The 23,404-nt window shown below is 46.9% G+C and overlaps 1 protein-coding gene across 1 annotated transcript in view; it reads left to right on the top strand.

The window, feature by feature from the left end:
* The window catches only part of PIGU (phosphatidylinositol glycan anchor biosynthesis class U), a 48,794-nt gene extending 32,495 nt beyond the window's left edge, over positions 1 to 16,299 (top strand). The window contains exon 12 of the mRNA XM_019539734.1: positions 13,997 to 16,299. Coding sequence (XP_019395279.1) covers positions 13,997 to 14,110 — 114 coding nt within the window. The 3' untranslated portion in view covers positions 14,111 to 16,299. The remainder of the gene's footprint in view (positions 1 to 13,996) is intronic.
* Positions 16,300 to 23,404: the final 7,105 nt, after the last annotated feature.

Below are 23,404 nucleotides of genomic sequence, written 5' to 3'. Positions count from 1 at the left end.
AGGAAGCTTTGCGACCGCTCAGATTTTGCTGAGTGATCCTCCCACGAGAAGTCCGGGTAGCTGAAGTCACCTGTGACAGCCATGGTCCTGGAGCATGTGGCCTCAGCCAGCTCCCGGGCAAACTCCTGGTCAAGCTCAGGACTTTGGGTGTGAGGTCTGTAGTAGCCTCCCACCGTTGTCTCCTGTGCCATGTTCCCCATGGATTTTAACCCAGAGGGTCTCCAGTCATCCACCCTGGTTGCCAATATCAGCTTGCAGGGACACGTAGTTTTCTTTAACATAGAAAGCTACACCCCTGTCCCTTTTATCTACACGATCCCTCCTGTACAGGGTATAGGCAATTTGTGGCATGCCCACTAAAAAGGTGGCTCCTACTGTTGTAGATCACAAATGGGGCCCTGCAGCTGATTCATACCGGAATAACTGGGTGCAAAGTAAAAGGAAGTAAAGATGCCAGGGAGGAAGGCAGATTTGCCAGAGGTTATGAATCCCACGGATGGCAGGGGGCTAGACATGTTGGAGCCATTTTAGCCTCTTTAGGTGTGTTGCTGCCATCACTGCCAACATTTTTCCTCCTCTCTTTTCCATTGTATTTACTTAGTCTGCCTGGGCCTTCCACATTGCTGTTGTGAGTTCCTCAAGCCCTATTGGATTTCTTCTCTGCTGACCACTACTGTTCTGCCATCTGACTGTTGAGGCTTGCACTACTTGCTGGTGGGCAATTTTAAATCCCTGTTGGATTTGTTTTCAGTGCCAAAGCTATTAATCCACATCTCTGAGTGCTCTAGTTTGGTAACAGTGACAGATAGCACTTGGGGCCATGACTCCATTAGTGCTCATCTCCAAAACCAAGAAGCCCAAGCATAGAAGCACAGCTTCAGTTAGCACCAGCATCCACTAGCTGATCCTGAAGGACTGTGGCAATTAGTGAGGTCTTTGGTGGTGATTAATCATGCTGGCATCTTAATGGCTCCAACTGGGAGTGAAAAATTACAGTTGAGTCAGTCACTGGGGAAGTTTGTACCTCTTGTGTTATCATTTATCTGCTGAGGGAGGGATTCCAGAAGCATCTGTCAATCTGTGCTCCCTGTTTAGTTGCTGAGTAGCTGAGTGCTGTGCTGATCCAGTGGGATCTCCAGTGAGAGAAATGGGAGGGAGCTATCCTTTCCCATCCTATGAGTTGCTGCTGGTTTCTTGTTCTCAGCACAGTATGGGAAGATCCTTTAGATTACCTGAAGGACTGGGGTTGTAATTTGACTGTCCCTACATAAAATAACAAGTCAGAGCACAAAGATATGAAGGACAAGCTTTTCTCTTTACAGGGCAGTTCTATGCTACTTCATTACCTTTGAGGTGAAATTCATGAAGTTGATTTCAGTTCCCATTTTGGGAAGTGTAATTCTCAGTCCCCTCCAGTTCACCTGCATTTCTGGGAGTGTTCATGATCTTGGGATCCTGACCTTCCTTGCAGGGCAGAGCTGCCCCACTTCCACCGCTTCTGGGTTCTAAGAACTTAGAACAGGGGGTATTTACTCCTGGCTTCATTGGCTTATTAATAATTATATGCATTTAACAGCTGCTTTAAAAGAACATTTTTAGAGCTGCAAAGTCAAGCAAACTGCATGAGGAAGTGCCAGAAATAAGGATGCCTGTGTGACCTTAATCCAGCTCTTGGTATTATGACATAATCTTTAATTATGTGATCCCATCCTGGTTTTCTTAAGACCCTATCCCAATTTATTGCCCAAGCAGAGCAGGTTTAGCCTATGTACTGGATGAGGCTGAGACCGTACGGTAAAAATAGCATATGACAATCTAATTAAAGATAGTCTCATAATACATGGGCACATGGGGATCTGAGTTATGATTACACAGGCAAGCTTATTTGGGGTGTTGACTTTACTTTCAGAGAATATTGCTCAGGTTTGCGATGTTTTGGGTATCATTTGTAAGCAAACTCCCCCTTTGGCCTGCACAGCAATGCCATCATGTGGCATCATATTGATGCCCACATCAAGCAAGGGTCATCAGCAGGGTTGAAACCTTTCAACTGACTCTGCAGCACTTTTACTCTTGAGCTGAAGGAATAAACAATAGCAACAGTAGGCTGTCATCCTCGGTGTGAGATTTTGATGCTAGTTTTCCCAGATGCTTACTGGCAGCATATGGGGTGCCGCTGAGACGGCATGGATTTTATTCCAAGCTTGTGTGTGCAGCCAGCTCCTATAGGTGCAGACACTTTTGCTATTTCTGCCAAGCTTAACCCCTTCTGTCCTATCCCAAATGTTTTTATTTATATCCATAATCTACTTGCCCAGTTGTTTCCAGTTCCCCCCTTTCCAAATGAACTTCCAGCTCGATGTTCCCAGTCTTCTTGTCCAATCAGTCCTGGTTACCCCATTCCTGTTCCCTGATCCAATCTCTCTCTCCTCCCTCTCCCCATCACTGGGCTCCCTTCTCTCTCCAACATAATACATTTTGTGATCTTGCTGGCTTCCAGTTTCACTTCTTTGGCACTCTTTCAAGATGTTCTGTCATAGAGTACCATGCAGGTGGGCAGGGCTGCCCAGAAGCCCAGTAGCAGGGGCAGAAGCCCAGTGTCCCCAGCGGCCACTGCCCATGCCGCCCACCAGTAGAGGCTGCAGCCTGAGCACGGCTCACCCAGGTTCTGCTATCCAGTGCTACTGCCCCCCCTTCCCCCCCGCGAGCCGAATAAAATCATTTGGCAGGCTAAATCCAGGCTGTATTTTTCCAACCCCTGCTATACAACCATAATTTGAACTCTGCATAAGACTACCATCAACCCTGACACAACACTGAGCTAACACCTTAACCTGCCACAGGTAAAGCAGGGGAGCCACAGCAGCTAATGTCCTGCTTCTCTAAAATGTTGTCAGTATACAGAGGTCCCAGGTAGAGGGCCATACACCCTACTACAGAGGAAAGCAGAAATCCCCACAGCCCATACCAATCTGACCATGGGGTAAAATTCCTTCCCAACTCCAGATATGGTGATCAGTGTGACCCTGAGCCAGACAGACAAGTTCCTCTAGCCAGGAACTTCTGCCTTTGCTCCCAGCAGGAGCACTGGCACATCCCAGTCGAAGTCCCTGGCCTTGACTGTAGCCAACATGCAATGCCTCTGAGAAGGCTTAAAAACAACTGTAAACGTATAGCAGAAAAAAAGTGATGATGGGGGAGAGGGCATGGGGGCAAGCAGCAAAGCCCAGAAGCATGGGAAATCCCTATGGTAGAACATAAATCATTCGCAACCAGTGGGTGTTCAACCTCTTAAACACCACCAGTGATGGAGAGTCCACAGCTTCCCTAGGCAGTCTATTCCACTGCCTCACAGTTCTAACAGTGAACAAGTTTTTCTGGATATCCAGTCTAAATGAACTTTCCTGCAACTTTCAAGCCATTGGTCAGCATCCTCCTTTCTGCAGCAAGAGAGAAAAGGTGCTTTCCTTCTTCTTTATGGCAGCCCTTCAGGTATTTGAAGACTGCTATCATGTTCCCTCTGAAGGGCTTTTTCCGCAAGGTGAACATGCCTAACTCCTTCAGCCTCTCCTTGTATGACTTGCTTTCCAGGCCCTTGATCATTTTTGTTGCTCACCTCTGGACCCTCTCTAACTTTTCCACATTTCTTTTTAAAATGTGGAGCCCAGAACTGCACACAGTACTCCAGATGGGGCCTAACCAGTGCCAAGTAGCAAGGCACTGTTACCGCCCCTATCTTGCATCTAGTGCTTCTATTCATACAGCTCAAAACGATATTCACACTGCAGACTCATACTGAGTCAGTCCTTTTCCATAGTGCTGCCATCCAGCTAGGTGTCACCCATTTTGTATTTGTGTTTTTGATTATTCCTCCTGAAGTGTAGCACCTTGCATTTCTCCACTTAGAACTTCATCCTGTTAGCTCCAGCCCAATTTTTCCAATCTGTTGAGATCTTTCCAAATTGCACTTGCATCTTCCAACATAGTCACAGTACTTCCCAGTTTTGTGTTGTCTGTGGACTTGCTCAAGAAGCTTTTTATGCCAGCATCTAAATCGTTAATAAATGTGCCGAACAACGTTGGGCCCAGGACAGACCTCTGTGGGCCTCCTCTCAAAACCTCCTGTTAATAATTACCCTTTGCTTGTAGCTATTGAGTCAGTTCTCTCTCCACCTTAAAGTGGTTTTGTCCAACCCACATTTCTCCTACTTGTGTATGAGAAAGTCATGTGGGACCTTGTCAAAAGCCTTGCTGAAGTCTAGGTAAACTCTTGCTGAAGTCCAGGTAAACTATAGACGCAGTATTCCCTTCAAGTAGTTATTTTGTCAAAGAAGGAGATCAGGTTTGTTTGACATGATCTGTTTTTCATAAATCCATGCTGGCTGCTTGCCATCAGCCTCTCCTCCAGATGCTTGCAAATGGTCTTCTTTAGGATATGCTTCAGTAACTTTCCAGGTATTGAAGTGAGGCTAACCAGTCTGTAATTCCCTTGGTGGTGGTCCTTGCCTTTTTGAAAGACATGCATGATGCTGGCCTTTTCCAGTACCCTCTGGTACCTTGCCCGTCTCCGACAACTTCATGAAGATCATTGCTAAGGGCTCCAAGATTTCCTCTAGCAGTTCCTGAGATGAAGCTCTTCCAGCCCTGCTGGCTTGAATTCATTCAGATCCAACAAAAGCTCTCTGACTGTCTTTATCTCCTCCCTCAGCTTACCCCCTTCCTTATCCAGATAATCGCTATTAGATTTCTGGCTTCAGCTTAATTTTTTTTGTGAAGATTGAGGCAAAGTAGCTGTTGAGTAGCTCTGCCTTTGTTTCTTCATCCTTTCCCTCACCCCTTTGCCCAGCCAATGCCCATTTTCCCCCTGCACGTTGGTTTCTCATCACACGTGTCTTCTCAGAGTCCCAATCTTCTCCTTTTAGCCCACTGGTCCCTTGTCTCCTTTGAGGTCACACTGGCTGATCTTAGTTGTCTTTTTGTGGCTTTAAAATTGATGGATCCTTCCATCCACCCAAGACTTAGTCTGTCTTTCCTAACCCAGCAACCAGCGTCCATTTCCATCTCTCCCTTCCCCCATGTCCTCCAGTCCCAGGTATATGTATGTTGTCAGGCTTCTCTTCCCTTCTGCATTCAATTTGGGTTACTTCCTCCTCCTCCTCCTCCATGAAGTCAAGGCACCTACAGCAGGGTCATGGAGAGCACAGAAGAGACAGCCTCCCTCCTCTGAGTTCCAGTACTCGGCCCCCATGCAGTTTGCATCTGCCTTGTAGAAAAGGTCTTGAGATGGAGTATAATTGGCAAGTGCAGAATCTCAGAAGGTTTTGGTTGAGGTCATATAGACTGATTGTTCCCCACCCTTCCCCTTTGCTGCCTTGTATCTTGGCCAAATTTGACACATTTTCCTAAAGGCAGCAGCAAGAAGGCATATAACAAAAAAAAGGTTGTGAGAATTTTTTTTTTGCATGGGCAAAACATTATTTTCACCTGTGGCATTGTTGAAAACAGCTTAACTCTTTTGGCTGAAATTTTGTACTGAAAGGAAAATGGCAGAGACCTGAGGCCTACTGAATAGGAACAGGGCCTGTTGAATAGAAAATGTCAGGGAACCTTAACAATGGGTGGTGCTACAAATGCCTCATTAAAAAAGAAAGAAAGAAAAAAAGGGGGAAAAAAGAAAAATAAGTCACAGAAATGTTACAAGCTCGTTTTGTTTTTTAGTTTAGTTTTATTGAGAGTAACTCTTCCACTTTTCACTTGCTTCTAAACAGTTGTTTCCTTTATACACCTCATTTTTCATGCTGCTGGAAAGCACAAAAGAAGCTGGTCTTACTCAGCTTTAAATAGCGTATGAGTCGCTTGTTCAGAAATCTGTAAGAAATGCCAGTATGTCTCTCTTTTGGGAGGAGGAATGTACTGAGTTGGCAATAACAGGGCATTTCCTAGGGTTAATAGCTCATTGGTTCCTCCTGTTAGATGTTTATTCCCTTGCAAATTAATAATGATTGCTGCTATATGCCAGAAGTGCACATTGATCTCCTAACTGATGTTGCTGATTCAGTCAGAATGGGTAGTATACACCTATATCAGGCCAACTTTTTCAAGGCTGCAGGCTGTCCTCCATCCCCTCCTCCACACCACTGCAGCATGGACGGCACCCCATTTCACTTTCAGTTCCTTGACTGTGAACTCCCCTGCTGCATCACACCATATGGGTCCTCTGGCCTGTTGGCTTCCCTCGCACCCTGTCTGCACGATTGTGCTCCATGGCATGGGGGCATGCAAAGAAACTGAAGGAGGGAGATCCCAGTCTCCCTACCTTCTGCTGCAGCCAGAGCAATAGGGGCAGCGGTGTCTGGGTGGAAGCCTGGGAGTTGCATATTAACCACTCGTGGGCCACCTGTGCCCCTCAGCTACCAGTTGGATAGTCCTCATCTAGATAGGTAAACACATGGGGCATTTATTATCTTGAATCCTCATGCAGCATCCCATGCAGTAGGAATTTGCTGTAGTGCTGCTAACCTGTGGCTAGAGGTTTGTCTGTTGTCTTGGTTGTTTTTATAAACTTATGTCATAAAGTAGCATTTTCTGTTGAAAACATTGGGAAGGAGGGAACTACAAAGACCTGCTTTCCTCCTGTGGAACATAGGGCACTGACATACGTTGGGGAAAAACGTGCTTTACTGAAAGCAGCAGCATGTTATTTTGACCTGGCTCTGCAGCATCTGTATAGATCAGGCACTTGAGCCCAGTTCAATCAGCTATTGGGTAAAAGCCCCACTAAAGTGCCCAATCTATGCAGATGTTGGGAAAGCTGGGTCCAACTAATGCAGTGCCTCTTTTGGGCATATGCTGGGCTCAGTGTGGGAGCCTGCCAAGTTTAAAATAAAGCGCCGTTTTGTTTTTTTTCCACATCTGCAAGCATCCATAGTAACATGAGTCACTGTGTTTCACCCTCATTGCACAGATTTCTTGAACTTTTTGTTCCTTCCTTCTAGCCTTACCCTCTTCTCTTTCTTCTTGAAGTCTGAGAACCTGCTGGGTTACTCTGATCACCAAGTCATCCTTTGCCACGTTCCACTTTGGTGTCTTTTCATCAGCCCTGCTTAGCTGGAGGGAACGTGAAGCAGTCTTGACTATGACCTCTGCATTCCTGTTCTTAGGAACTCCCCTCCCAGCCACCCCCCTCCAAGTTTTCCTAGTCTGATTCAAAACCAGCAAATATGGCACCAATATGGTCATTGTTCATGCTGGTCATTAGATACTATGTTATAATCTGATCACTGGCCCCACTGCCTTTTGTCCAGATCCATTCGTACAGTTCCAAAACATACCCGGCACAGTACCTGTTAAAATGTGAAACAAAAACAATTACTCATTTCAAGACAGTCTCTCATTTGATCTCTTTCTCCATCCTTTTGTGCATGTGTGCATGCATGTGGTATCTAGAGAGTTATTTTGCTGTTGCACATAGGAAAATAATTTGGAATTCATATTCCAAGCCCAGCCCTTCAGTGGATCCAGGTAACTGCATAGGATCTCTTGTGTACTTTCTCCAGGCTTCACTACTAATGGCTTTAGGAGCTCTGAATTAAGTCAGCAGTACCATTTTGCCCTTCAGCCTTTCTAAATGGTCTGCACAGATCAGTACTGGACTGAGAGACCTCTCTGGGAAACATAAGTGCTGCAGATCTGGCACATGGTAATGCTCTTCTTTCTGAGCAAGCAAAGAATTAATCCATCAGCATGTGGATAGGTGTTACAGATGCTGTTGAGGGCCTGACCACTTGTGATCATTCCTGTGGAATCCTTGGTCCCGAGGGAATTGGTAACATGTGCCCTGACCACATTCCACTGGAAGTAAGGGTAATTTTTGTCAATTATGTTCACTGTACTACCATATAGCTTCATCAACACATTCTTTCCTTACTAGCTGGTTGTATAACTTGGCTGTGTGCTATCGAGCAGCTTTCATGTTTCACCCTGCGTCTTGGCCCTGATTTGCTGGTGAATTAAGTGCTCCTTCTGGAGATAATCTCCAAATGAGTTTCTGTTTGCAGCATGATTGGGGATTTTTTTTCAAGATGAAGGATGCCATTAATAAATACAGGAAGTGAATTGTCCAGGTGTGACTTCTGGTAGGCTGCTAAACCTTAAATCTTTTTTGTGACCGTAGCACATACATTTCCCAGCCAACAAAACAGCAGACCTTGAATTCAAGGCCACTCTAATTACTTTCCTACTCATTTGGTTGGTGGAGTTCCTTGGTTTTTTGTGTCTCAGTAGTTATCCGGAATGGTTTTCACATGCACTTAGATATAGCAGGTGTCCAGTCCAGAATTGTCCCCAGTAAGATGCATAACCAAGATTACTATTTTTTTTAAGAGCTAAAGCAGAAGGTAAGGCTACCTGGCCTTCAGTCTGTATATGCTGTGGGTTTGATCCTGCACCCACTGACGTGAATAATGAAAGTCCCATAGACACGAGCAGCGCAGAATCAGGTCTTTGGAGACCTGAGGTAACATTTTCACAAGTTCTGAAGAGACTTAATGTGATCTCCAGAGCATCCAAACTTCCAGGAAAGCCAGTGGGTCTTAGACTTCTACGTCCTTATGAAAACTGTTGTCCTTAGGCACCTCCTCACCTGTCTTATACCCAGGCTCTTCCCAGTGCTGGTTTATTAACAAAAGAGGATCCCCACTTGCATTTAATTTGTATTTTTGTAACTTTGTATTTAATTATACATTTAGTCAATTACTTGTTCAGTTGATTCTTTTATATAAATCCTGAAAAGCCTTTCAGAGTTTAAAGAATGAGCAGAGGCAGAGAAATCAGACATTAAACAAGGGAGAAAGGGACATATTTTGAGGAAGTTACGAAAGGAGAGTGCATGCAGTAGTTGGTGGTGGAGAGGGGATATTTCAGGAATGCTGCAGGACACCAGAAGCTGCAGGACAAGGCTTTTATGTCAGCAGGGGTGAGATGACAGAGACTGGATCAGCAAACTTCCCTTTGATTATTTTGATGTTTGTGTCACGGTACTTTGATCCGTTGTATTTTAATTTAAGGTGCACAGATGCATTCTGTATGGCTTGAACTACTTTAGCTAACACTTACAGATATCAGCACTTGCAACACAATAACAGATCATTTTATTTGTAACTTGAATCAGGAGCAAGTTGGAGGCTACAATCAGGAAAAACTGATGTCTTTACCTCAAGGAACAGCAGCCTCTGACACTGTCTAGTTTGAGCTGTGCAGGATGATCGACACTCTCTTGTCTGAATGCATCTCAGAATCATAAGGGATCCTAAAATCTCTACTTACTTGTATTTCTTTACTTGTATTTCTTTTAAACGGGAAGGATTTAGAGTAGTGATTCTCAGTCAAGAATCACTTTCAGAATAACGCACAGTATTAGCACTGCTAGGTGTGCAAGCACCTACACATGATTCTCAGGTTAAACCTGGAGTTTTCAAATAGGAATCCATTGTGTCAAAAACCTTCTAACCTCCTGTGGTCTTTCTGAGTTCTTTGCTACAGAAGAAATTGCTTTAGTATTTTTTTGTAGTCAGCAAGTGAGTGAAACCTAGGGGGTGGCATTTTCTGAGAGGAGCCCGGACTCTAACAAGGGGTGCCTTGAGCCTGAAAAGCTTGAGAACCACTGAACTAAAACAGCTGCTGAACAAAAACCTTCAGGCTGAAATGAAGATGCATGTTTTGAGCCTGTGTTTATTAGTGCAGCAAATGATTCAGATGCATTGTACGTGTGCTGAAAATTACCTATTGAAATAAATGTGAGTATATTTGCTTCAGATTGCTTCCTCTTTGTGATTTGAGGCATGGGCACAGGAGCAAGCTAAGTAGCAAACTCCTTGTGTGTCAGTTAATCCACAGCCGGTGTGCATGCTGTTACCTGTGGTAAACGTAAGGTAATTTATCCCCCTTCCATTTGAAGGTCAAACTGCTTCACCCCTATGATAGGGTAAGCATGTGCGTGTTGGTAGTCACCATGGCCTAGTCTGAGCTGTAAGCTCACATCTTCCTTTACCTCATGTGCCCATGCCCTTCGATGCTTTGTTGGAAGGCACTCGCCCATTCCACTGGGGGTTGTGAGGTTTAGTAGCTTTCAGAGTGCCTTGGATACAGACAAAGCCAAAGGTCTGTTATCAGAGACCAATCTTGGCTTACCTTTAATGTTACTAATTTGGCATAGTTCAGTCTCTCTTTGGTTCAGCCCCTCCTCAAAACAAGAGCGGGTCAGCTGCAGCTGGGGCATCACTGCCTACTCCTCCTGCCCTAAAGCAGTTGTGGGGAGCGTCTCCATTAAGAAGGCAGGGAAGGTGGCAGTGGATTTTTGGGTGACTGTTTTGTTTGAATTGCCAGAGGCCTGGGGCTTTTCCTGACCTAGCAGCATGAGCACTACCAACACACTGAAACAGTACCCAGTTGCAACAACAGTTCCATGTATTAATATGGCTTCTTGCTGTGCCTAGGTTTGGATTTTCAAGGCATGGAAATCAAGAAATTCAGGCTTTGAAAAATGAGCACTATTGAAAGGGGCCTTGATTTGCTACTGGGGGGTTGAGATTCACTGGGACTGATCAGTCTGCAGGTATGGAAAGGGGGTGCTTTGGTTAATGGACTGGTATGGCAATGTAATCACTTAGTCAGTCTGCCCTGGCATTTAATATGAACCAAAAGCAGCAGGTGGGGAGGTGATGAACTTCAGCATTGTGCATCATGTTACACTTGCTAGAAGGCTGAGAGGTGTACATGATATCAAGGAACTCTTGGCTATATAGCACTGAGATGCTGTCTCATTGCATTTATGATATCACACTCTCACTCCTTTGAACACAACAGAGTAAATATAAAGCTCTGCTTTAGGGCCGGAGGAGTAGGTTTACTATTCTAGGGCAGTGTAGGTTTCTATACAATGCTTTCCATTTTTGTCATGCCTTCAGCGTTCCCTCTAAGCTGTGCGACCATGCAGGCATGCGTGGCTGCGCACACTGCACAGCTTAGAGGGAACGATGCTGTATGGCTTCCATATGAGAATTTTGCAGCACTTCAGAAGTGGAGTCACCTTGCAGTCTCATCATGACATTAACTAATCTGGTGTGGAGCTGAAGTGACTTGTCCTGCAATTGCCACTAACTGGTTGTACAGCCTTCACTTCACTTCTCTTCTCCATTTCTAAAAAGAGAGGAAGACTTAACTCCCCCCGGCACTGTTGTCAGCTTTATTAGTTTGCACAATGTCCAAAAGAAGATCAGGCTCATGAGTACAGAAATGCTGAGCATCAAAATAACCAGGTTAGCATGTGAGGAAAACTGAGTCATTCCTAGTGACTCTGGGGTGTGTTAACTAATTGTCACGTCTCTCTCCCTTGGACAAGTGTGCTGCCTTGTCTGCCAAGTCACTAGAGTGGTAATGAGACTAGAAACACCTTGTGAATGATTGTTCTTTCTTTTCCCCTCCTGCAGGTATTAGCAAGGTGACAGGATAGGGAAATCATCTAAACATAAACCCTTGCAACTGCCCCGTTTGGACTTTACCCAGTTGAAAATGACCATGTCTCAGAGCATAATCAAATGCAGGTGGGGAAGAACCTTTTCCCTCTGAGACCATTTTCAGGGCTGAGCGTTATTTAAGCTGTTACAGTGCTGTAGCATCCTGCTTTGGCTGGTATATTGGCGATGGGATACCAGATCAGATGAAGTGTAAACTGCTCTGATGCAGCAGGTTTCCCTGCAGTGTTTGCAGTGGCAATGAGAGTGAATTATGTTCACCTTCATGCTGAAAAAAATAACATTCTAGAAAGAGCCTCCTGAATGGAGGATGTGTATGCACTGTATGTAAGGTAGAGACTTATATCTCAGTATATCCATGGCTATCAATCTAACGTGAAGTTTAGCAGAAGGTTCACATTGCTGCAACCAGCTACTGGATTGCCTTCCTGTAATGCAGTGCAGAAACGGGGGGATTGTCTGTTGTCAGCCTTTGTGCAAGGTGATACATTTTCTAATGCAACTTGAGCCTGTTGTAACAACAGATGTCTTGTAGGACTGCTGTTGCTGTCTTGCAGGGCTCTCCTAGTCTCTTTCACTTGAGACTATTAGCTCCTGCTCTGTTTCTCTGCCACAGTGGAGAGGCATGTCCAGGCAAGGTGTGCAGAAACTTCCCCCTGAAGGAACCAGTCTTGACCGGGAATGACATAATCATCTGCACTGCTCTCCATTGTTCTAGGCAGAGATGAGCTCCAAAGTGGCAGGTTTCGTTAGTAATAAAGAACATGGTGGGGGATGAGCGAAGTTGGGGAAAGGACACAGAAATGATAGGAGTGAGAAACCAAATTATTCTCCAGGTAGAAAGTGATTTGCAGCCATCCATGGAGATCTCGACCGCTGCTAGAGTTGAGCATGGGCTCGGGAGCCAGGAACTTGTCCATACAATGAAGGCTGTGTTGTGGAGACAGAATCCTGTCTGTGAAGCGCTCCTCTGACACAGCTTTTCACTGTACTCTCAAGCAAGGTATGTTAGCCATCTATGCCTTAGTTTTCACTTTTATAAAATCCCTCCTTTGAGGTATGGGGGGAGCTTTAAGTCCCTTGCCACTTCCTTCCATTCTAGTGAGGTGCTAGTAAGGGTCTCAGATCAAAGGGGTTGCCTGCTTATCAGCACTGTACCCACGCTGAGTTATGGTTGCTACTTTTCTGTTTCCTGGGTGCATCCAGCCTTCTTTGTCCTTCTCTTCTTCCTTCTCTTCCAGTCTTGTCTCGGCTCTCTGCAGCCTCCTTCCCACTCCACCAGCCCCTCGCATTCCACCCATTCAGCCTAGAATCATAGAAAAATGGGCCTGAAGAGGTTGCTTGCTCCAACCCACTGCTTAAGGCAGGATCATCCAAGTTGAAACCATTCCAGGTGTGTGTGTCTACCCTGCACATAAAAACCTCCAGTGACAGAGATTCAACAGTCTCTCGAGGTAATCTGCAGGCTGTCTAGCTCACAGTCCACTCCCTTCTGGACTCGCAATGCCTACCCATGACTGCATTCCCTCACTCTATTCAGCAACAACATGGTATGGCTGGTGAGGTGTCAATTCCCTGAATAAGAATGAATTCCCTGAATAAGTTGATTAATGGTTATCAAGTGCTCTGCAGTTGCCACTCACTAAGGTTTGTTGTTGGGACATTAGTGCAACCCGTGTGTGGAACTGAAAGGTCCCCAGCTCTAGTCAGTGGGTAGATATGACTCTTGTTACCATGTGGAGAAGATAGCTGTCCTGGGACACGCTCATCTGAAGGGCTTAAATGGAAAGTGGGTCATAACAAGCAGCGTTACCAAGGATGGGTGGGCTTTGTTGGCACTTAGAAAATGTGGGTCCCACAAAAGCAGTTTCTCATGTTGATAGCTGTAAAAATCTAGTCCTTCAGAACTACTGGGCTTCAGCCCTATCCACCAGAGTGCTGCTTGAGGTGGCTTTTGTGCTCTTACACACAGTAGTACCTTTCCTGGATGTGTGTACAAATGGGAGGGGGGCCTTGCCTCAATATGAATTATATTTATTTGCAGGGGGAGCATGATCTCTTAGTTAATGCAGAGACTCCTGTGTTCCATCTCCTGCTCAGCCACTGGCCTTACAGCAGCATCCCATAGTCTGTCTTCACTTCCCCTTGCCTGTCAGTGCATTGCCTGGTAGTTGTGAGAGTTCCACAGCCCTTTTTCCTTTTTATTAAACAACAAGTCTTGCAGTCTCTCTCTTGTTCCAGTGCTTGAGTCTGTTGCAGAAACAGTCTCTCTAAAGCAGAGGTAATCATTCTGAAGCAGTTTGTCCGAATTTAAAGACGGAATTTCATTGGGATTATCAGTTTTTGCATTACAAAAGGTTAGGTTGGAGTACTGCCCTACAGCAGAGGGGTGATCTGGGAAAGACATCTTGGGCTGGCAGGCTGTACAGCTAATGGATTGTTTGTTCTGCATGTCACTTCTGCAGATCCTGCTCATCTCAGATTATTTCTACGCCTTCCTCCGGCGAGAATACTCCCTCACTCACGGACTCTACCTGACAAGGAAAGACGGGACAGAGGCCATGCTGGTTCTGAAATAATCACTGTGGTTGGCACTCCTTGGAAAATGGACTCCATTAAGAAGCACGCAAAGCTTGGGGTGACTGGGGTGGGGTGGGGAGGGTTTTTTCAAAGAGGTCTGATTGTCAGGATGTTACCTGTTGAAAGCAAGGGCTGAAATTCACAGCTCATTAATTGTGACAGTGAGTTCTGTGCAAAGACTGTAAGAGCTGGCTGAAAACCTGCTGCTAAGGCCACATGGCCTCTACTGAAGTATCTCCCTGCTTCCTTCAGCTGTGATTTCTGCTACTGCACCAGCCATCATGTCTGGACAAGCTAGCAGGAACTGAAAGCAGTGCTTGGGCTGAAATCAGGGCTGCGTCTTGGGCCCAGAGAGAGCTGAGGCCATAATCTATTTGATTTATCTTCATCATGTTGGGGGAAAACCATTGGAGATGTTTACTTCTTTCTAGAAACAAACAACCCTGGAAAACTCTTAGACTACTCTTCTGCTCCTCCATGGCTGTGCTACACACTCGCTCCTGCTTGGCACACAGCATGCTCTGGGGATGTAGTGATCAAGCCCCCACTGTGGTTGATATGGACATTCATTTTCCCACTCTGCACCATTTCTGGATCTGGATAACACAGGGGCTCTTGCAGAGTGGAGAGCACACAGAAAATGTATAAGTGATCCTGGGTAAAAGCCCAGCAGCTTCCCACTGGCAGAGGGAGAGTGACAGCTCAAGCCATTGGGGGTTGCGTACACAAAGGCACTAAGTCAGAACACAGTCCATCAGGAAGAGCTGGCAGCAGGGCCAGCCCCTCCTATCCTGTGAAACCTACATCTGCAAGGGGCCCTGCAGCCAAGAGGCCCCCTGAGTCCAGCCACCCACCTCTGTCACTCCCCCCTCACTGCTGCCAGCCCCAGCTTCACGTCCGCCTGCTCACCGTGCCCCCCACGCTGGCACTGCTGGCAGATTCACATCTGGCCACTCGCTATCCCACCCCTAGCTGCCCATGCTGCTGCCGCTGGCTTCTTCAACCGCTTGCCCCCACCCCCAACCCCCATGTCAGGGGACCCCAAAACTATTTCTTGCAGGGGGGCCCATAAAATTGTGGATTGGCACTGGCTGGCAGTGAATTGAAATCACACCTAGCAGCAGGAGGGAGGGCAGGGGGAGTTGTGGTTTCCATTTACTCTAAAGGAAAATTGGAGACTTTTCTTTGGGAAGTTGGACAGCAGCATTGTGGGGTGCATCAGAAGAAGGGGCACAGGGTGGAAATACCATCCCCCAGGAGGTGCAGAGCGTGGCTACATGTGAAATGCAGACCATGAATTCAAGCTCTTTCCCCTCTCCCCTCATCCTCTCCATGTGTTTGGTGTTTCAAGGTTGCATTTGTGCTCAACCCCAGGGGTTTTGGCAGAAGGGCCAGGAAGCAGGAGAGTTTTCCCCTTGAAAAGTACAAACTGAAGCTGGAAGGAGCCTCTGGCTTTTTCTGGAGAGCTCAGGAGAAACGGTCCACAGCAGTTAAGCAATGAGAGACATTTACACCAAGTGTTATCCCCTCTGCTAGAGCAGCATTACAAATGACTATGCAAAAATGGCATCTCTTTGCTCCCCAGCCCATCTCCCTTCAGTCAGATTCGCTCGCTGTAAGGACCAAGATAAGATTTTGCTGCTGCTACTTGCACAGCAAACCTGATGCCACTGTGAGCAGCTGAGGCAGGTTTTTTTCTGGGACTGGCACATCGGCAATAAGAATGGTTAGCTGACTCCCAGGGCGAGAATCCTGCTTCCCAGGGGGAGTCTGGAAGGTTGGTAATTAAAAGAAACCTTTTTATAAACTTCAACTGAGCACATTCAGTGCCCAGTACCTGAGTCCATAGCTTTCCTGTCCCCACCACAGGCCGCTTTCCCAGAGTCAGTGAAGGACACGGGGTCTTCTCTCTTCTACTTTATGTACCGTTGAGCAGCTGTTCAAATGGCTTTGCCTTTCCTTTTTTTTCCCTTTTTTTTAAATGAAAGTTTCAAACATTTGCCTTACTGCACTGCTGGGCTGGGGGGCGGGTTTGGCACAACACTCAGCAGCTCCTGCCTGGGGTCCTCCTAATCAGACCTGCATCCCAAGCTGGGAATGTGAAGGGCAGTTGGAGCCTGGTCTCCCCTCAGCTGCCACGTGTGTATGGCACATCCAAATTAATAATAAACTTTGCAAGTTTTAAGTGCCTTTTGTGTATTGTGTTTGGCAGCCCTGTTGGAGCACAATGAGGGTATTTGTTGTCCTCTGTCCCAGGTTATGACTTTGGGCTTGTGCTGGGTAAAGGAAAACCCTCCTTTGCCTTTTGTATTCTAATTTCTCTTTCCTCCTTATACTCTGCTTTCTATATGCCCTTTCACAGCATCTGACAAAGTGAGCTTCAGCTCATGAAATCTTGTGCACTGGGATGGGTCCAGGTGGAGTGCAGTGGCACCCTGCTTTGAATCCTGCTCCACCCAAAGTTTAAAACTACCTACCTGGCAGTGACAGGAACATTTCTATTCAGGGAGCAGTGAGGCAGTCCATTGACTTCATGGCTCATTATACTCTATTCCTTTTGCATTCTTCAGCCCACAGGTGTTAAGACATTCTCTGCTTTTCGTGTTTTTGATGTTCCTCCACTTATTAAGCTATTCTTTCTTCTGCAATTCTGTTATCTCTTAGCTGCTCTTGGAAATGTAGCTCCTATTTCACACCCTTGCAGACTGTAACTCTAGCTATAAACATTAATCCTTGTGTGGAAATAACTTTTAGTGAAGCATTGGATTATGAACTATCAAGATACTCAAGAAGCAGGCTTGATTTTGTTTTATGAACCTGAAAAAGAGATGTCCATTTAATTCTAATGACTACAGGACTAATGAAACCACACGCTTTGATTTTTTTTCTTTTGTTTGGGTGTTGTGTTTTTCTAAACATAATATACGATACAGCAAATTTATATTTGCTTTTGCTCCAATCTTAAACTCATAAAGCCCTAGGCCACTAGGTTATTAGCAGGGATCTAGGTTTTCCACTTGCCACAGAAAAATGTGGATTTTTTCCTTTAAAGGATCAGAGTTCTGGCCTGCACGGAGCTGCTTGGGGCTGGGGGGGAGTGGGAGGAGGGCAGTTGCAGGCAGGGGACACTATGTACACTCACATATGCACATAGGCAGCAATGCAGCCAGACAGTATGGTGGAGAACAGCTCCTGTAAATCCCTGCAGAAAAGTGGGGTGGCGGGAAGGCATAAGCAATGCATTGGAGGGGTAGGGGGGCATAGACAATGTTTCAGAGGAATGGGGGTGTGGGGGCATGTGCTCCCCTGAGATTTCTGTGCCCGTAGAGGGCATGGGGCTACACCCTGGCTGGATTGGCATGGGCAGAAGCCACCTTCATGGCCCAGCAGGTAGGGCCTGGCCTGGGAGGACAGAGCAGGGTGATGAAATTCATTGCGTAGCCAGCATGGGGGTCCTGGTGGCAGAGAGTATCACTGCCTTGCTCCACCATCCCACACTGGGTCCTGCCTGCTGGGCCATGGAAGTGGCTCCTGCCCATGCTAGTCCGGACAGGCTGCAACCAAATAGCCCCACTGTGGGTATGCAAATCTGGCGGGCATGTGTCCCCCCATGCCCTGCTGACATAGTGCCTATGACCAAGCACCCCCTTGCTCCACACACTGGGGGGCTGTGGCTTGGGGGTGGGGGGCAGTAGGTCAGGAGTGAGGGGCACCTGGGTGGTGGAGGGCTATGGGTTGGGACTAAGGGGCACCTACAGGAATGGGGGGGCTGTGGTTTGGGGGTGGGGGACACTGACAGGGTAGGGGCTGTGACTTGGGTGTGTGGGGTGCTGGGTATATCAGGGTTGCTCAGTGCCACAAAGCAGCAGGGGAGATAGCCACAACTGCACCTGCATCTTAGTGAGTGAAAGGGGCAGCAAGAGCTCTAATTTTCTATGATAAACCAAAATCAAATGCCAAAATATATAGGTATTTACAGTTTATTTTATTATAATGATTGAGGCACTGGTAGACTTCCAAATTGCTTAAAAATTGCAAGTATATCAATAAATTATTGTCTTCAACTGATACCTGAATATATATATAGTTGCATTTCAGGTTAAGTGTGACACATGCGCATTTTGGGGGGTTTAATCAGAGAATTTGGGATTTTTAAACACAGAAAACCAGGATCCCTGTTTATTAGTAAGCCTTCTTGTTTCTTGTTAACTTGAGAAGAATATGCATTGTGGTATATGTGGTGATGCACTGCACCATCTGCACCCCGCTTTCTAAAATCCTAGATCTGAGTGTAGGTGTACGTGTGCACACATTTATTTACTTTGGTTAGTCTACAAGTTGCAAATCTGCCCCGCATTCTTCTGAAGGAAAACTCCCAGAATTGGGCTTATTCCCTGGTTCTAGTTCTTGCTCCAAGATTTGAAGAGCATTTAAAATCTAGTCAGTGGAAATCAGGCTGGAGATCCCAGTAGCTGCTGTTTTGGGCTGGGGGAGGGGCAGGGCAGGACTAATGCACTTGTCCTGTGCCTGGCAAGGCAGGGTACAAGAGGGTGACTTTAGGTTGGGTTCACTGGTGACACAATCACCTGGGAGGCAGCAGCGTCATCGTGCAAGCTGCGACCAGCCGCCCTTAGAACTGCCGTGACTCTCGGCGTTCCACACTGCTGCCCTTCCCTGCCAGGGCACGTTCTTTAGCTCTGCAAAAATGGCAGCCTCCAAAGACCCAGCAGAGCTATTGGCTGAGGAGAGCTCTGTCCTACAGGACACTCTGTGGGCAGGTGACTTCATTGCTTCCCTGTGTTGTGTGTCTAATTTGGCAAGGTCCTTTGAACCTCACTGGAGTTCTCCCTTTACGTGGTCAGGGCCTTGCAGGGCTGTTTCTTGGATTTTTATTACATGGCTCAAGTTTACTGTATGTGTGGTGAGTCCTTCTCCCACCAGGAACAAAGTGCATCTACCCACAATGGAGAGTAAGAATAAATCCACTTAGGTCATGTGCCTTTGATGTTTGTGTGCTTCCTGGGCACTACAGTACTCATTACCTGCCAGTATGAAAGTCTCTGACTTGGGCATTGCAGAGGCACCATGAGGTTTGCTTGCCTGGCACAAGGTGTATGAGAGAGGCCTTTATTCTTCCCACCTGCAATAAACTGTGGCATCCCAAATCCTGCAGTCCAGCACAGAAGTTTGGGTGGATTATGTCGCCTGTGGCATTGGCTGCCCCTTTCTCATGCTTGTGTTCCTTCCTATGTCGGACATCCTTGAAGTTTGCAGACATAGACACTCATGGTAACCCAGCACCTTTAATCTCTTCCCTTGCGTTACACAAGATGCATGTGCTCTCCATGTTCTCAGGCCCTTCTGAGATAGTGAGGGCTGAGCTGGGGTCTGCAAGCTTGCATCTCTCTTGGAAATTGAGTAAGAAACACCCACTTTCCACACACCAAAATGGTTGAAATATTTATGTATCCTGATGGCTTCCATCCTGTGCTGAGGACATGTTTCATACACTTGGCTTAAATTACTTTAAATCTACACCCTCAACTCCCATTACTGCCCTTGGAACAGAACGCAGCTGTAGGAAGTTTGTCTGGAAGATGAGGTAGGCAGAATAGACCTCAGCACAGGCCTGGCACAGGTCCCTCCACCCAACGTGCTGTCTGTGCCTCAGTGCATCATCTGTCGGTCACGCCGGCCATAGACTGCGCCAGGGCTCAGGGTCACAGTCAGTGCTTGTGCGGCTGAAGGTTTTCCTTCTGGGCAAGCCCTGGGGCTGGGAGCCTTTGTCCCTCACCAGGTCTTCCTCTCAGCTGCTGAGTGAATCAGTGTAAGTCATTTTCCTGCTCTCTGCTTTCATTCTCTTCCTGTGCTTGTCTTATGTGTTTGACCTAGTGGGATAGGGATTTGTTGTGTGTTCATCGAGTCCCAAGCACAATGAAGCTTTGATCTTGCCTGGGCTGTAATGGAGGATGATGGTAGTACATGCTGGTCTTTTCCAGGGGAAGTATTACACCCGAGGTAAGTACCAAGGGGCCCTTTGGGCATCACAATGGGGGGGGCACCAAAGGCACCATTCAGAGGGCTGAAGTGCCTCTGTACTAATGCTCGGAGCATGCGGAACAAGCAGGAAGAACTCGCACTTCTGCCTGCAGATAATAACATCAATTTAGTGGGCTAACAGAAACCTGGTGGGACCCTACTCATGACTGGCCAGTACACACTGAGGGCTACAAGTTGTACAGAAGGGACAGAGTAGGGAGGAAAGGGGGTGGGGTTGTTCTCTATGCAAAGGAACATTATACATCTGCCCTAATCGAAATGGGATCAGAGGAGGAGAAAGTCGAGGCATTGTGGGTTAGGAGCTTGAGGGGAAAGGGACTTGGTGGTGGGGGTCTGCTCTAGGCCACCCCACCAAGAGGAAAAGCTAGACTTGGAATTCTTGAGGCAGCTCTCAGAGGCCATACAGTCTAGGGACGTGGTTGTCATGGGGGACCTAAACTACCCTGACATCTGCTGGGAGGCGCAGTCAGCCAAACCCAACCATTCACGTAGGTTCTTAACCTGCATGCAGGATGTTCACCTAACGCAGGAGGTATACGGTCCCACTAGGGGGAATGCCTTACTGGACTTGGTGTTGGCTACAGGGGAGGACCTGGTAGGGGAGCTGCAGATTTGTGGTCACCTTGGGGACAGTGACCACCAATCAGTCGAATTCACCATACGGCGTAGGGTGGGTAAGATAACTAGTAGGGTGGAAGTGCTTGGCTTTAGAAAGTCTAACTTCAGTGTGCTTAGCAGTCTAGTCAATGCCACTCTGCAGGATAGCAGTCGTGGCGAGATGGGAGTCCAGGAAGGGTGGTCACTCCTAATGGAAGCCATCCTTCAGGCACAGAGGGAAAGTATCTCAATACGAGGGAAAAGGGGGAAAAGAGCCAAAAAACTTCCTTGGCTAAAAAGGGAAATCCAGGGGAGCCCAAGGGTGAAAAAGAAGGCATATAGGTGGTGGAAGCAAGGGGAAGCTACCAAGGAGGAGTATACCTACTCCGCCCACACTTGCAGTTTGGCAGTTAGAAAAGCCAAAGCAACTACAGAGCTGAGGCTGGCCACACACATTAAAGACAACAAAAAGTCTTTTTTTAGGTATGTAGGGAGTAAAAGGAAGGCACAGTGCAGCATAGGACCCCTACTGAACAAGAAGGAACAATTAGCGACAGAGAGGGGAACAAGGCTGAGTTATTCAATGAGTTTTTTGCCTCAGTGTTCCTGAACAGGGTTCAAGATAAGTCTCCTAATGGGTTCTTAGTTGGGCATCAGAGGGACGCCAGCCCACCAACTGTCGATGCTGACTTGGAGCAAAGTCACTTGGATGGACTGGATGTGTTCAAGTCAGCAGGACCGGATGAGCTTCATCTGAGAGTACTGAAGGAGTTGGCCAGTGTCATAGCAGAACCACTGGCACGGCTGTTTGAGCACTTGTGGTGCTTGGGTCAGGTCCCAGAAGACTGGAAAAAGGCCAATGTGGGCCCTATTTTCAAGCAGGGGAGGAAGGAGGATCCAAGTAATTATAGGCCAGTCACTCTCACCTCCATCCTTGGAAAGGTCTTTGAAAAGATCATGAAGGATCATTTTTGTGGGAGTCCAGCAGGAAATACAATGCAGCAGGGAAACCAGCATAGCTTTGTAGCAGGTAGATCATGCCTGACAAACCTGGTTTTATTTTATGACAGGGTCACAAAATGTTTAGATGTAGGAGTAGGGGTGGATGTTGTTTTCTTGGACTTTAGCAAGGCCTTCAACACAGTATCCCATCCTATTCTCATAAATAAGTTAAGAGGCTGTGACACAGATGTTTACACAGTCCAGTGGGTGGAAAATTGGATTAGCATTCGCACCCAGAGAGTGGTAGTAGGCAGGTTGGTATCATCCTGGAAGTATGTAGGTAGTGGGGTCCTTCAGGGTTCGGTCCTGGGACCTGTACTCTTTAATATCTTCATCAGTGACTTGGATGTGGGTGTGAAGTGTACTCTGTCCAAGTTTGTGGATGATACTAAATTGTGGGGTGAAATGCACACTCCGGAGGGTAGGGAACAATTGCAGGCAGACCTGGACAGGTTAGAGAAGTGGGCAGTACACAATAGGATGCAGTACAAGGACAAGTGCAGAGTGCTGCACCTGGGGAGCAAAAATATCCAGCACAGCTACTGGCTGGCAAGTGACCCTCTCAGCAGCACAGAAGCGGAAAGGGATCTCGGAGTCATAGTGGACTCCAAGATGAGCATGAGTCGTCAGTGTGATGAAATCATCAGCAAAGCTAACTGCACATTGTCATGCATCAGCAGATGCATGACAGATAGAATGGAGGTGATACTTCCCCTCTGAGGCATTAGTCAGACCGCAGTTGAAGTACTGCATCCAGTTTTGGGTGCCATACTTCAAGAAAAATGTTGATAGACTCAAGAGAGCCCAGAGGAAGGCCACTCGTATGGTTAGGGGCTTACAGGACAAACCCTATGAGGAGAGACTGAGGGACCTGGACCTCTTCAGCCTCCACAAGAGAAGGCCTTGAGGTGATCTTGTGGCCGCCTACAAATTCATTAGGGGGATGTAGCAGGGGATCGGAGATGCTCTGTTCACCAGGGTGCCTCTTGGGGTAACAAGGACCAATGATCACAAACTGACAGAAAGCAGATTTAGGCCAGATATCAGGAAAAACTTCTTCATGGTAAGAGTGGCCAAAATTTGGAATGGGCTTCCAAGGGAGGTGGTGCTCTCCTGTAATTTGGGGGTCTTTAAGAGAAGGCTGGATAGGCATCTGGCTGGGGTCATCTGACCCCAACTCTCTTTCCTGCCTAGGCAGGGGGTCGGACTCAATGATATGTTGAAGTCCCTTCCGACCCTAGCATCTATGAATTTATTAATCTATTACCAGAGTGATAAATTGGGTGATGATGAGGAACTAGAGCATGGCATGAAATCTCATAGGTGCAGAGCCAGCATTGTACAGGCAGCATCTTTAGGATGCTGTGCTTGGATTAGGGGATTTTATCATTTAGCCTAACGCACTAAAGAAAGTGAGGTAAGGTATGTGACTGAGGAAGAGAAGAGCCTCTCCCCACCAAGCTGGCCTTATCCATCAGACCTGTATGCAATGGTTGGCAAATGTCAACTCCCAACTGTTTGGTGGCCTATGTCAAATGAGCTGGTTCCATTCAGCTTCATAGTTTCATAGTTTCTAGGGTCGGAAGGGACCTGAGCAGATCATCTAGTCCGACCCCCTGCCATGGCAGGAAATA

The sequence above is a fragment of the Crocodylus porosus genome, unplaced genomic scaffold (assembly GCF_001723895.1).
Source record: "Crocodylus porosus isolate Cpor-Errol unplaced genomic scaffold, CroPor_comp1, whole genome shotgun sequence".
Taxonomy (NCBI): Eukaryota; Metazoa; Chordata; order Crocodylia; family Crocodylidae; genus Crocodylus; species Crocodylus porosus.
Note: the sequence above shows the minus strand (reverse complement) of the source record. Positions and strands in the feature narration are given on the sequence as shown.